The sequence below is a fragment of the Humulus lupulus genome, chromosome 7 (genome assembly GCF_963169125.1).
Source record: "Humulus lupulus chromosome 7, drHumLupu1.1, whole genome shotgun sequence".
Classification (NCBI taxonomy): domain Eukaryota; kingdom Viridiplantae; phylum Streptophyta; class Magnoliopsida; order Rosales; family Cannabaceae; genus Humulus; species Humulus lupulus.
The window spans coordinates 9935504-9951213 of NC_084799.1; the positions used below are offsets into that span (position 1 = coordinate 9935504).

Sequence of the window (15710 nt, forward strand, 5' to 3'; positions counted from 1 at the left end):
GTATCTTCAGGGTACTAAGGATTACAAACTCATGTTCAGACGAACCGACAACTTGGAAGTAGTTGGCTACTCAGATTCAGACTTTGCTGGTTGTACTGATTCACGTAAATCAACTTCTGGTTACGTGTTTATGTTTGCCGGTGGAGCTATATCATGGAGGAGTAACAAACAGACCTTGACTGCTACTTCTACTATGGAAGCCGAGTTCGTTTCGTGTTTTGAGGCTACATCGCATGGTGTATGGCTAAAGAGTTTCATTTCAGGCCTTAGAGTTGTAGATTCTATATCTAGGCCATTGAGAATGTTTTGTGAAAATTCAGCTGCTGTATTCATGGCTAAGAACAACAAGAGTGGTAGTCGAAGCAAGCACATCGACATCAAGTACTTAGCCGTGAGAGAACGTGTTAAAGAAAATAAAGTGGTGATTCAACACATTAGCACTGAATTGATGATTGCTGATCCTATGACGAAAGGCTTGCCACCTCATAAATTCAAGGATCATGTAGTGAACATGGGACTTGGTTCCCTTATGTAAATTTATTGTACAAACTGAAGTTATTATCAATGAAACTCTTATTTTGATGTTTTCTCATATTTATGCGCATCTTAATTTTATTTGAGAAAATTTTATCTTCATAGGACCTGAATAAACATAAGGTTTATTCGTTTAAGTACATAGCCACATAAATTACATTGTTATGTAATAAATATATTGTAATACATGGAAGATAATACTCGTCATAAAAAGAGGACCTATCGCCATGATTCATGTGTTTATTATCTAACAGGGATGATCGTCGGGTTTAAGTAATACATTAATTTAAATGCTGACCAAGTGGGAGAATGTTAGAATATTATTTATTTGGTATATAAAATCAACTAATTGATTTAATATATTAAAGTCAATATTTAATTTATTGACAAAATATTCTAATTAATGGTCAACATTGTTTGTTACCTGATTTTGTTGTTACCCGATTTTTCATATCCCAACTGATTGAGGAAATATCTCAATCTGTGGCAGAGACTCTGATGGTAAGTCTCACTCTATAAATATAGAGTACCGGTCCCCAAGCTCGCTACTCATTCTGACTTTCAGTAACTCCATCTAAAAGAGTTAGTGAGAGCTTGGAAGCCCGTGTACTCGTTCTAACTTCTGTTCTTTTTCTTTTGTAGATCTAAAGCTAGATCGAGGTTATCAATAGCAATGGCTGGAGGTATACAATATTCGATCTTTTTTGTATATGTTCATTCTATATATTAATTCCGCCTACATGTATATAGAATTGTTCATATGCCCACTTTCATATTAATTCTAACAATTGACTCTTCTCGCTTTTGTCTCCTCAAATTTTTCGCGTTGCAAATGTCTTCCCTAAAAAATTTCAGGTGTTGAGATCACATTTTATGTGTGTTATGTTATGTTCTGTCGATAAAAAAAAACTATAACTCGGTACAAATATTAACATAAATTCGGGAAAAAAAAATAATTCATCAAAGTATTTTTTAGATGAAAGTAACAAAATGGGGTTTTTCTAATAACTAGAATCTTCAAACTGCATATTTGCAACGCGAAAATATTTAAGAAGTAAAAATCAAATAATTAATCCAAGATTTAGAAAAAGATAAAAAAAAGTTATGCACTAACTATGCAATACTCTAAGAACAGTGACAAATGAAACCAAGTGGAATAACAACTAATCAATTAATTAAGGACTTGGTTTGTGCCCTGGCCTTTCAGTGTTTTGAAATCGTAAGCACGTCCAAATCATTTTACAGAAGAAAATAAAATAAAATAAGACATGGTATGGTTTGGTATGGTATCACTGTTCTGCTGTCCTTTTTTTTCTATGGAGTTGCAATAAGAGCGGTTTTCTATTTCAGATGTTTGCATGTTCACATCAGAGACCAAGCCTTAATTATAGAAAATGAAATGGATTTAGTAGAAAATTTCCCTTGGTTCATATAAGCATAGAAATCTGGAGTGAAATTGAAGTAAATAAAACCTAACAAAATAACATATTTGCTTGAAGAGGTAAACAAAATAAAAAATTAAGTTACAGGAGTGGGTGAAGAAACCTCAAAGTGGACTGATTCAAAGATTAAAATGACCAGTTCAATGTTGTAAGTTTCCTTCTGGAAGAAAAACTTTGTTTAACTTAAATAATTAATGTGTATAAGCAATTTATGGTCAAGTCTATCAACGATGTTAATGACAACATAGTCACTAACCAAATTTATACCAAGTCTTCTATGGAGAAAAAGAAAACCATAGTCTCTTATCTCTTACCTGAAGTAATAAAGACTAGTTCAGGAACTTCCATCTATAAATAGGAGTGTTCGATTCCATATTTATCAAACCTCACTCAAGTAACAGAAAATAGAACTTGAAGAGATTTTTATAGCATAATTGTCAAGCATGAAAGGTGTTCATTTTTTTCTTGCACTTGCTGCCTTGGCTTTAGCAGCCTCCATAGCCTCTGCCTCTGACCCAAGCCCTCTCCAAGACTTCTGTGTGGCAGTAGATGAGCCCCACAAAGCTTGTACGTTTACATTTCTTTCATTGCAAACAATTTATAGCGTTTTTCTTACTCATGAGTGACCCAATGCTAACAATTTTTTCTTGTCAAGCAGTGTTTGTGAATGGGAAATTCTGCAAGGATCCCAAGCTTGCCAAGGCTGAGGATTTCTTCTTTTCTGGGCTCAACGTTCCAAGAGACACACACAACCCAGTTGGATCTAATGTGACACAACTGAATGTGGACAAGATCCCAGGACTCAACACTCTTGGAATAACATTGGTTCGCATTGACTATGCACCATATGGCCAGAACCCACCTCACACTCATCCTCGTGGCTCTGAGATCCTAGTTGTTGCCAAGGGAACTCTCTACGTGGGCTTTGTGTCATCGAACCAAGACGGAAACCGGCTATTTACCAAGGTTTTGAAAGAGGGAGATGTATTTGTGTTCCCAATAGGTATGATTCACTTTCAGTTCAATCCAGAACATGCTCCAGCAGTTGCCTTTGCTGGTCTGAGCAGCCAAAACGCAGGAACCATTACCATTGCAAACTCGGTGTTTGGATCAAATCCTGCCATTAACCCTGATGTCCTTGCCAAGGCTTTCCAAGTTGACAAGAATGTGATTGACAAACTTCAAAAGCAGTTTTGGTATGATAACGACAACTAAACATGCCAATGAGAAGAGAAGCTATGAGCTAAATAATATTTTCTATACTTTATTTGTTTTGTGTTATGCAATAAAATAGTATGGTCATGATTGTACCTCACTGATCTTACTAAAAATCCATGTAATCTCTCATTCTTGTCTGGTTCTAATAAAATATTCTCCTTATATATACACACAGATTTAACGAATAAGTAGATCAATCATTTTGCCCCATTTAAGTTACATTGATATGTTATATCAATGTAGCCTATGGCTCATATTGAAACACTAGTACTCCTCTTGGAAAAAGGTGCAGGCTACATGCCACAGCCATAATTTTCATCTAAATAGATTAGTCAAAGTTGACATTTATTATATATAAAAAAAAAAAGTACACCATATATAAGGCTTTGGAAAATATTTGCCGGGAGAGTTTTTTAAATTAGTTAGAATTTTCTGTTCACAATCTAATTTTCTTGCTTTTTGAGGTCTACTGCTATTAATTAAATCTATACATTCAAATTTGTTTGTTTGGGATATTCTGTATAGATGGGTCATTTAATCTTTTCCTACCGAATCCTCATTTTATATTAATATTTCTAATGATAACACTACAAAAAGAACAATATCATGTAGACAACAAATAAATATAATATAATATTTCAAACATAACAAAAAGATATAAGATAAAAACAGTTAAACGTAATATTCTTTTACTTTGTGTCTGATAGTCAACGATCATAAATTCTTTCAAGAAAATTGAAAGTTACTTATATAATTTTCTCTCATAACTAACCACGCCTAAAAGAGACGAACAATGTAAGTATTTTCATGCATGGACTTTATATTTGGAAAATTTAACATTCAACCATAATATATTTCATATTTGAGTAACTAAATTCTCTACCATGGAAGGGATAATTTAAGTATTATGAAAAATTTAAAAACAACAATATATTATTGGCAATGATGCAATAAAAGAATTGGACCTAAAATAGTTTTTTTAGTTGCAGTTACCATTTTTTATATTTTGTAACACTTAGGTACCAAAAGTTGATTTTGTAGTTCCCAACTTTTTTAAATTGTATCATTTAGAGATCCGTAAATGCTATTTTTATTTATTTTGAAATACAAAAAAAATTGGTGAAAAAAAATTATTTTCATTGAATTTTTTAAAATGTTTTAATATTTTTATAAATTAAATTAAAGAAAATTTTCAATTAATATTAAAAGTCTTTTAAATTATGTACCAAAAGTCTTTTAAATTATGTTTTGATGTATTTTTGCATTTGGTATTTAAACAATTAAAGTTTATGTTTGTGTGTTTATAAAAATGGGATCCCATACAATATTTTATATTTCATACAATATTTTGTATTTCGTACAATATTTTGGGTTTTAAATAAATTTATGTTATTTCATATGAATGTATTTCAAAATAGTAGTTATGTCTTAGCAGTTTTTAATGGTCCGAAGTCTTAGAAATAGTCGGGTCATTACATCCAAAAAGGGTGATATGCCAACCCGTTTTGGAGTATTCCTTTCCAAGGAGCAGTGTCCTAAAACACCTCAGTAAGAGGAAGATATGAGACAGTGTCCCTATGCCTCAGTGGTAGACAGTCTAATGTACACCATGTTGTGTACAAGACCTGACATTTGTTATGCAGTAGGGATAGTCAGTCGTTATCAATCCAATCCTGGATTGAGTCATTGGATTGCAGTGAAGAATATTCTCAAGTATCTTAGAAATACTAGAGATTATATGCTTGTATATTCAGGTGGAGACCTGAACCCCACTGGTTACACTGATTCTGGTTTTCAATCAGACAGAGATAGTCAGAAATCGATTTCTGGATCAGTGTTTACTCTTGGAGGAGGAGCAGTATTCTGGCAAAGTATTAAACAAATCAGCATTGCAGACTTCACCTTGGAAGTCGAGTATATAGCAGCTTGTGAAGCAACTAAGAAGGTTGTCTGGCTCAAAAAGTTCTATTCCGATCTGGAAGTAGTGCCAGATGTGGATAAGCCACTAGTCCTATATTGTGATTACAGTGGGGTAGTAGCTAACTCAAAGGAACCACGGAGTCACAAGAGGGGAAAGCCCATCGAGAAGAAGTATCACTTGCTTAGAGAGATAGTTCATCGAGGAGATGTTGCAGTTATGAAGATAGCTTCGGAGCATAATCTTACAGATCCTTTCACAAAGACTTTATCCATAATTTTTTTTAAGGAACATGTAAGAAACATGGGAATGAGAGATATTGTGACAGTCAGAATCCCGTGATCTGTAAGGGGAAAGACCAGGTAAAGTTGTGCAATCCCACACCGCCTGGGGAAGGTCAATTGTGATGATTCTAAGACTGTGTAGGTATGGGACTACACAGTTGAAGAGGGCTTAAATGGATTGATAGGTACTACCTATATCAACAAGATGCATCTTCTTTTCGGTAGCCCATCGCTTGAGAACTCCAAAGTTAAGCGTGGAGCAATCTCAAGATGGGTGACCTCCTGGGAAGTTTTCCCAGGAAGCGTGCGAGTGAGGACAAAGCACGATGGAAAGACTCGTGCTGGTTTGTAAGACCAATCGTCATTCCAAAAAGCAGCCATAGTGACGTGGGGCGTTACAAAGATGCCTCATTTGCTTTAGGGCAAGTGGGAGATTGTTGGGAATTGTGCCCTGAAAGCATATGATGTAGACATTGTTTTAAGAAATAAATAATAATAAATTGAATTTGTTATCCATATATTTTATGGACTATATTATTCTGTGATAATATTATGTAAATATCAGAAAAATTCATAAGTTCATATATGTGATCTCAAACACGTATTGGTACGAGAGGATTGTGTTTGAGATAAATGAACTTGAATAGTTCGCAGTAAAATAAAGTTATGGAATCTTTAGAATAATTACTGCAAGTACGGTCCACTAGTATTATGAATACATGTGATCTAGATCTGGATCACTAGTGTAGTAGGGTACTTTAGTGGAGGTACTTTATATATTAGAGAATATATAGAACTGGACCAGATATGTTTATTAGTACTTAGTTAAATACCGTTTTGAAGTATTAATTAAATATATCAACTGATGATCATATACAAATAGATCTTAATCCTAAAGTTACTATGAACTCCTGTTTATGTTATATGAGTTCTTTGATTCACTTGTTAGGGTCTGCCAAAATGATCAGGCTAGAAACTTTTGTTTTGGGAACTCATTAATGTAGATGGCTGGGGACATAGTAGATGGATATGGAATTGTTGACGCCGTTTTTCGTCAACTTGAAATGTAGAGCACGTAAACAGTAAATATTTATGGCTAGAAAATTGTAGAGTCCAAGAACTTTACTTAGCTAATTGTTTAGTAGTATTATAGTATGTATAGTATTATCTTTGTTACTGTGGATTTGCGGTTCAGACCGGGAATTATTTGGACACTCATAGTAGTACTTATAGATTTTCTAAGTTTAATCTATAGTTTAAGAATATTAAATATAACCTAAGGTTTGATTAATGTGACTGATATTAAGGATTATATTTATTATATTATAAGGTTTAGACATCAACCAATAGGATTTTAAGCACATGTTATGAATGGTAATTAAGGATTAAGTATTTTTGAGGATTAAATTAAACAAGGGTAAAGTTTGAATGATATAGGGTCAGTCAGCAGCTTTGAATACGTTGAAGGCTTAGTCAAGGCTGTTTACTCCATTCAAACTTAGCTAAAAATGTATAATTTCGTGTTTAAATATTCAGCGTGTGCCGATATATCGCAGCTATGGGGGGCGATATATCGCAGCACGTAGATACGGAAAACACGAGACGATGCACGGTCGCCTCGGGCATACTGGCCCAGGCGATATATCACCTACAGGGGGCGATATATCGCCTCCTCCAGCATGAATTCAAATACTTTTGAATTCTTTTCCTTTCAGCCATTCAAACTCCTCCATAAGTCCAGCATCTTTTGAACGAGTCTTCAGCCTCTGCTGAACGATTATTCAAATGATTTTCACTTAAAAAGCTATTATTTTTATTCAAGTAAAATCAAGATCCTTTCATCTCCAAACTCTATATATAGGACCTAGTACCCAGCCATTACTCACCTTTTGCTCTAAGTTCTGAAGCTGCTAGTGTTAAGTGAGTGTGAGAGTGTAAACACCTGGTTTGGGGAAAATCATAAGCTTAAACATCATAAGCTTATCAAACACTTTGGGAAGTGAGGTTCTATAGTATTTCGGTTGAGGTGTAGATTGGTTTTTCAAGTCTTTGAGGTAACCAAAACTCTAGTTCGTTTCTGTATTATGTTATTTTCTTTCTCATAGTCTTCTACTCAATCTCTAACCTTAATCTTCATTTTGGCTAGGGAATCTAAGTTCTTGAGTACATAAGTTTCGGTAAGCATGTTTCTCAAATGGTTTAGTCTTTTCATCTCTTTCCTTCTTTCAACTCACTCTTGTTCATTATGGTTTTAGGAGTGTTCCAAAAAGTCCCAACTCAGTCCACATATCCCGATAACTTTGGTAAGGAAAATAGGCTAGAATCTATATGTTATATGCTTATGTTATCTTATGTTTTATGTTGTTAAATGTGTTATGATATGTATGCATGTATGTTTGTAGGCTTGGGCATATGACCCATATGACTAACAAGACCCCAAATGGGTTATGGGCATATGACCTACTTAGCTAGTAGGACCCCACTAATCCCATGGGCATATGCTTGTTTAGTCTATGGGACCCCAAGTAATAATGGCCATTATAATAAGTGTATGTTATATGTATTATGTTAAGTCTTTATGTTTCTTATGAAATTTATGTGTATGACTATGTGTTAGATTTTTTCTTGCTGGGCATTAAGCTCATTCCTTTCTGTTTTATGTGCAGGAAAATAAGCTTTAGAGGCGGTAAGATTCGTGACGCTTAGAGGATGTGTATCGATGGTGAATGGAGTCAAGAGGCCGAGCGTTATTCGATTCGAGGATGTAGTTTCTGTTTTATGTCTTTTTACATGTATTTTCCGCACCATTTATGTAATGTCTTTCATTTTAAATCATGTTTTGTTTTTAAAGACAATGGGATCCCATATCCTTCTTAGTATTTATTTGTAAGTAACTCTTATTTTACAAGTTACTCAATAAAATTATGGTATTTCCGCAAAAATGTAAGTTTTATGTATAGTTTCGTTAATGGTCCAAATAGTCTAGATTAGTGGGTCATTACAAAAATACAATAAAACAAGTAGGATTTTTTACGTGGTTCAGCAGTTAACTCTGCCTAGTCCACGAGTCTTTGTTATTAGAACTTAGGAAATTTTTGGAAATTCTTCAAGGATGAATTCTCCAGAGTTTCTCTCAAGATCACAAAATTTTTGTCCTCTATAAAGGTACATGACTTCTCTATTTATAGAGGAAGTCTCATGATACTTTCCCACACGTCTCTGGAAAGTTATCTTTTACATTAATAAATTTAATAGCTTTAAAAGCCTGTAACTCCTATATACAAGGAAACGTCCCCTGAAGACTAGGGGGCGTATAACTGAATAATAAATATCCCTTTATTATAGGAAAGTTACAACAATAAATGTAGACTGTGTCTCTCCAAGTGACTCACTAAGATGTCTGAAATCAGCAATCAAAATTGTCAGCGTCGCACCATCCCAGGTCTCTGAGTGACTTTCGAGTTGTATTATTTTCTCAAAATCAACTTAGAATGAAGCACCGAGCTCACACTCATGCGAGCTCGGGCCACTTGATCCGAGGTCACGCGACAATGGACGTATCCCGATATTCTGCTCTTTCGAGCTTGCAAGACTTCAAGACCGCCATTTCGATGTTACCATCTGCTTTGTAGGTTCGACGCCTAGGTTGCGGACACGTATTCTAGATTTTGCGAGCTCACAACTGACAAATCCAGCTTTCGAGATCACAATTCTCAAGGCTCGAAATCTGGGTGTAACATTTTGCCCCCTCAAAAGTATTTGTTCGAATCCTATTAGAAGGAAACTTTTGAACTACTTTTTTTTTTTTTTCGGGAACTGGACCTTCACACATGTTCGGATATGGACACATGCCAATTGGGTATTGCTCACCCAAGGTACTCGAGTACCTTGGAAACCTGCCCACGATCGTTCGCCATCTTGTCATTTGTCCCTGACCGTCAGATTTGATAAGAATCCTGATCAATGGCTTGGATTAATCCATTTTTTCCTCCTCTGATTGTCTATATATAAGGCCTTAGCCATCTTCCTCATTTTACTTTTACGCTCATCAGAGGGAAAAAGGAAAAGAGAAAGGAAAAACCAGAGGCTATCCCAGAAAACTCTCGCTTTTGCATGTTTTCCCAACCAAAGAGGCAAAAGACTGCCATCTTGCTCGAGACCGTAGGACTATACTTGCAGCCTCTTCTTCAATCAACGATTTCTCTGCAACCGCCGTCTTCATTGCGTAAGTATCTGATGTATATATATTTTCTTTATCAGTTTCTGGCTTTGCTGTTCTTTTAGTTTCTAGGAGTGCACTGGTTCACTTTGTAGTTTGATAAACTAGGACACTTTGACCAATAGGTATTCAGGTTTAGGTTTTCTCGTTACTGGTCCTAAATCCAGTTTGTATGTAGAAGAAACCCAAAAATGGCTTCTTTTTTCTGGGTTTTCAAAATTTAAAGGACGTATCTTGTACACCAAGATATTGGTTACCAAATCTTGGTTTTTAAAGAATGCACGATACCCAAGAATACCATTTTTGAACAACCGCCACCTATTTTCCCTGATATTTCAGGATTCTCAAAGATTTAGATCCATTTCCCTCCTTTTTTTCGTAGAATACACATTCTGACCCTTAATCGGGTTTCCAGGATCGAGCTCGTCTCGTACCCAAGCACTTTCCGAGCTTGTTTCACCAAGCTCGTTATTCTTGACTCCTTGCATGCATGGCCCTCACCATTTTTTCTTTCTCGCTAGATGTCACAGAATCTGGAAAGACGGTGGCGGTCGCAGCTTGCCATCCCGTATTCACCAAAAACTCCGAGCCCAGAATCGTTGTTTGCTCAGAACCAACGTCTGATTCGTGAATACGATCTCGCGTGCGAACAGGAAGAAACCCGAGCTCATTATCGCTGCCATATTTTCGAGGTCATAGAAAAGAATAGAAGAATCCTTCGAGAGGCTCTTTATCCGGAATCTGGTTTAGGGCCCAGACCGATCCCCCTTGATCCTAGGTTAAAAGTGACAATCGCATACAACCCGGGAGAGCTTCAATTCTCACTGATGGGGGAGCCCTCTACCTCGCAGCCGAGGAGGGAGTTTTTCGAGGCTGAGCACTATTGGAGCTCAGTTACCTCGCTAGGTCAGATAAACGATATCTTGGCCTTTCACGGTATCAGACTGTCAGGCTCCTTAAGGTTTCGAGCCCCTACTTCCAGCGAGCGAAGCTGCTACACCCCTGGAGATGGAAATCCTGACAACAAGCTGAGATATGCGGCTTGGAGCCAGGAGCATATGAAGGCAGGGGCGATACTGCCTTTGAAGTCTTTTTTCAAGGACTTCACGGACTTCGTTGGGTTGGCTCCATTCCAGCTCAACACTAATTCCTACAGGGTTCTGTCTGCCCTGAAGTCGATATACCACGAGCTGAAGTGGGAAGGACCGACGCCAGAAGAGATCCTGTATCTTTTCTGTTTGAAAAGCAATCCCTCCCGAGCTCGGGGAGGAGATGGCTTCTATTACCTTTTGAGCAACCCGAAGGAGAAAAAGATGTTTGAGGATCTTCCCAATCATCCTCCTGATTTTAAGAAGGCCTTCTTCTGGACGGATGGCCTGTCTCCGTCACGATGCTATTCGTTCAGACGGATCCGTAAGTACCCCACCTCCTTTATCTCTGTGCTCGAACTTTTGTCTATAGGCTTGTACTTAGTTGAAATGTATTTTATTTTCCAGCCAACTATCTTCGTCCCACTCCTTCTGACGAGATGAAGGAGCGTAGGGAGACCCTACTCCAACTCCCTTATGGCAGGAGATCGCTCTCATACCTTTTGGATGAAGGTAAACTTCGAGCCTGCGGGCTTTTGGGAGATGGCCAGTCCACCTCGAACTGGTCCAACAAAAAATACGACCTTTGGGAGCTCGTGCCCTTGCCAACAGGCATCCTCCCCCCGAGGAGAGAGGTGAGGCCCCTGCCGCCAGTTCGTCGAAGGAGCCCGCAATCAGGGAACGAGGCCAACGATGAAGCCTCGAGCTCGGGCTCGGATGATCAAGGTACAGTCATCCTAAGCTCGAAAATGTGGTCCCCCACCTTGTTAAAGCACAAACCCAATAGGCTAGTTCTGTGCGAAGACGATAGGAACCACTTTTATGTGTGGACTTGGGTAGATAAACGAGTTCATAGGTTCGATAGCTAGCTCAGGCAATACGATACTATGTATAGCCTGAACGAGGTATGGAACAGAATAGCCGTCCAATACGGGACCAATGACTATAGGGATCTTTCGAGGTTGACGTCCACATATAGGGAAGGTACTCCCCCCGCCTCTTCTGAAGATGGGGGAATTTCATGGTCTCCGAGCTCAAGCTCGAAGGAGAGTTCTAGTTAGGTTTTTCTCCACTTGTTTTTTTTTATATATCTTCTAAGTTTGTTAGCACCATGCTAAACCTTGATTGCAACTGTGCAGGTGCTATGGACTCCAACCTCGACGCCGTGCTCTTCAGTGGTGAGGGAGCTCAAAAAAGTAAGCGCCCAAGAGGCTCGCGGAGGTTAGACCGACCCTCTAAAATTCCAAAGCGCACTAAGAAGACCCCTCCGGCTCCAACTGCTGCGAGCACAGCCGAGGGCCCGAATGCCCAGGTCGATGGGTCTGTCTCGACTGCGCTTGCCACGCTTCCTTCAGCCACAACTCTTCCAACACTCGGCCAACCTCCGAAGAAACCCTCAATCTCCAAGTCACTCCTACCGTCGGCGCGACCTCATGTTGATGAGTTCGTGCTTGATAGTACCGCTGGGGCCCATGGAGCCGTAATTGGTTTAGATGTCCTTTCTCGGGTGGGTCAGAGTCTTTAAGGATTCGACGCTGATCACTGGGAGTTTGTGAATAAGGCCCGAGACTGCAATACTCTTTATGATAAGAGTATTGAACTTACTACCGTAGTAGTTTTCATAACTTACCTTTAATTGCTTAGGTCTTGGCTTATGTTGTAATTCAATCTCTTTGTGTTTCAGGCCCTCGTCATCTCAGCACAGCTTAATTATAAGCTGACCAATGAGGTGCATACGAGCATGTCTCTGGCCCAGGAGTCAAGGGATCTCCAGCTTAAAATGGTTGATGAACTCAAGGACTCGAAGACAGAGCTTGAAAAGGTGAAGGCTCGTCTTGTGGAGCTGGAGAAAGCTAACGCCAAGCTCGAGGAGGAGAAAGCTGCCACTTTCGAGATAATTGAAAATGAAAAGGTCTGCCTCCTTAACGATTTCAAAGAGAAGAAAGACAAAGCGGTCGATCAAGCCATGTACAAAATCTGGGCTAACAATGTTGACCTCGATACCAGCTTCCTAGGTCCTTTTGAGGCGAAGCTCGTAGATAAGTGGACTGCTCGACTTGAGGCGGACGAGGCTGCTCAGAAGGATAGTCATGCTATTCGTTCTGAGGGGTCTAATGCCGCTGGTGCTGAGAAGGCCAAGGAAACCGCTCCTTCCTGAAACTCACCTCGGGGCTGCGTCCCTTTATTTTTGTAACTGCTTTAATTTATGCCCGTAGGGCTGCTACAATTTCTTTTTCTTTTCTTTTAATACATATGCTTTACATTTCTTGGTTTGAAATATTTTGCAAATTTTATATTAAAGAATCGCGTGTGTTTGTTTATTCGCACAAACATAGTTTGGATTTAGGCTCGAGGTTCAATGCATTCATGCACAGTTTGCTCGAATTATCCGCTTCTGATCTCATTATTCGTCAAGGTCGGATATTACTTTAACCATGAACTCGAAAGTACTTGTATGGTGTGTAATGCGAACGGTTTAGTTATATCTCATTTTTTTAGTTACTTTTTCTCGTCCTCGGTTATCTCTCCGAGGTTATGAGTTCGAAACTATTTTTTATAAGACATTCCATCCTTGATCTCGACTTAACTCGAAGTAGGTTTATGTTCCAACTTATCGTCGATTAGTTTTAGCTGGTTTGTTCCAAACCTGTTAAGGTCGTGATTGGTTTGTAATCCATACACTTATATGTTTTTTTATAATTTGGTTACCTTAGCTCGCGCATTTGGTTACATCCAAACACTTGTATGTTTTTGACAGCTTGGTTATATCCAAACCATCCCAACTGGCGCATTTTGTTATCTCCAAACGCTTGCATGTATTTCGTGTATGTTATTTTATTTTTCAAGCTGATGGTATATATACCAATGATGCCCCCTTAATATCCTATGAGTGTGACCATAGGTTATTACATTAAGAGAGATTGCAAAAATAAAGAAAAACATAACATATTGAACGAAATAAATCTTTATTTGATCAAATCCAAAAGTAGACAAAACAGTACAGATAAACAAGCATGGTTACAGGCAACATCCTTCCTATACTATTGATAGTAAGGTCTTAGGTGTTCGCCATTCCACGCTCGCGGTACCAGGCTCCCATCCAATCTCGCTAACTTGTAGACACTGGGCCGGATGATTGATTCTATCTGGTATGGTCCTTCCCAATTTGGCCCGAGCACGCCAGCTACTGGATCTCGTGTTGCCAAAAATACACGCCGTAGCACCAAATATCCCACGCCGAACTTTCGATCCCGAACCCTCTTATTGAAGTACCTGGTAGCTCGCTGTTGGTAGGCAGCCTTCCTCAGCTAAGCTTCGTTTCTTCTTTCCTCGATAAGGTCTAATGTTTCTTCGAGCTGAGTGTGGTTTGAACTTTGATCATAAGCGTGGGTTCGAATTGTAGGAATCTCGACCTCAATAGGCAACATAGCTTCACAACCGTATGCCAGAGAGAACGGGGTATGTCCCGTTGATGTTCGAGCTGTAGTCCTATATCCCCATAGGACTTGGGGCAATTCTTCGGGCCATCGTCCTTTTACTTCCTCCAACTTTTTCTTTAGCGAACTCTTGAGAGTTTTGTTTACAGCTTCAACCTGGCCATTCGCCTGGTGTAATAACTCTACAAATTAGAGTTATTTTACCATATTTTATATGCAAATTGTTGCTTAGTTCTTGAGTTTTTAATTAACTTATTAAGTTTTTATGTAATTTTTAATTTATTAGTCTTATTGTAGTTTTCTAGATTTTTATATATTTTTATAGATATTTTATTATAATTTGTTATAGTTAATTATTTAAAATTTGTGTTGTTAGATTATAAGTTTAAAAAAAAATGTGATTTTATTGAACTTAATTGCCAAAGTAAATTAAATTTTAATTAATATTTTGATGGACTTAATATGAGTTGTTTTACAATTGAAAATATTTGATTCTAATTTAATGTTTACTTATTTTGTAGATAAATTGTTGCATTTTTAGTGCTCTTGAAAAGAGAAGAAAAAATGTTAGCTTTGAAAGAAAAGAGAGAATAGTTGATGTTTTTGAGCAAAGGCCCAAGCCAGCCTTCCCTCTCCAGCCCAGGCCCAATGCCCCAGCACCCAGTCGTGTGCCTTCCAAGCTACCTCTCCCAGCCTTGCGTCTGGCACAGCCCCACGGCTCAGCAGGTTTCTCCAACCGAGCACAGCCATTTCCCTTCCAGCAATTAATCCTCCAGTCGCCACCTGTCCTTTTTTTCCCTCTCAACATTCGGCCATCATATGCTCCCAGCCGAAGACCCAACTGTTAGAGAATATTATTTTTATTGCTCAATGGAAAAGTGGAAAAACCAAAATTACAACTCTATGCAAAAAATACAATGGACAAGATAATATTGATTAAATAACCATTACAACTCAATTGCTCAAAATACAAGTAAATAGAAATATGTAGAAGAAGAAGATTACAAACTCAATACTATAACAATACAAGTAAATAAGAAGAACACAAGAATGAAAAACACAAACAAACTCTCACACAACCAAAGTGTAGAGTAGTGGGGATCACCAACTTGAACAAGGTTCAAGACCTTTGTCCAAAAGCTTATTTCCCCCTATTCTCTAAGCACTAAGGGATCTCTCTAGGAAATAGCTCTCTGGAATTATCAAGCCTTTTGGTGTATTTTTCAGCCAAGTGCTTTGTGGATGAAAAAAAAAATGGTGTCTTACAAGTGAGCATTAGGCTCCTATTTATAGAGTTTAGAGACACCCTTTGAATTTCAAATTCCACCAACCCCCATGGCTGTTACCAATGATTAATTGGGTGTTTTATGGAATTAAAATAGAGATTTGGGAGTTACTTAGCTGTTGGAATCGTTCAAAGTTGGACAAAAAACCGAAATTATAGAAGCTGTCAACCATTAGGGCCGCGGCGCTTGTTCTAGGAGCCGCGGCGCTCAGTCAAGTTCAGCCACTAGGGCCGCGGCGCTTGTTCCAGGTGCCGCGGCGCTCAGTCAATTTCAGCAACAAATTT

At 38.2% G+C, this 15710-nt stretch overlaps 1 protein-coding gene across 1 annotated transcript; it reads left to right on the forward strand.

The window, feature by feature from the left end:
- Positions 1 to 2382: 2382 nt before the first annotated feature.
- LOC133789445 (germin-like protein subfamily 1 member 17) lies at positions 2383 to 3339 on the forward strand. The gene is made up of 2 exons (XM_062227294.1): positions 2383 to 2543; positions 2635 to 3339. Exons 1-2 carry the CDS (start codon positions 2420 to 2422, stop codon positions 3189 to 3191), a joined length of 681 nt encoding a protein of 226 aa, XP_062083278.1. The 5' UTR covers positions 2383 to 2419; the 3' UTR covers positions 3192 to 3339.
- Positions 3340 to 15710: the final 12371 nt, after the last annotated feature.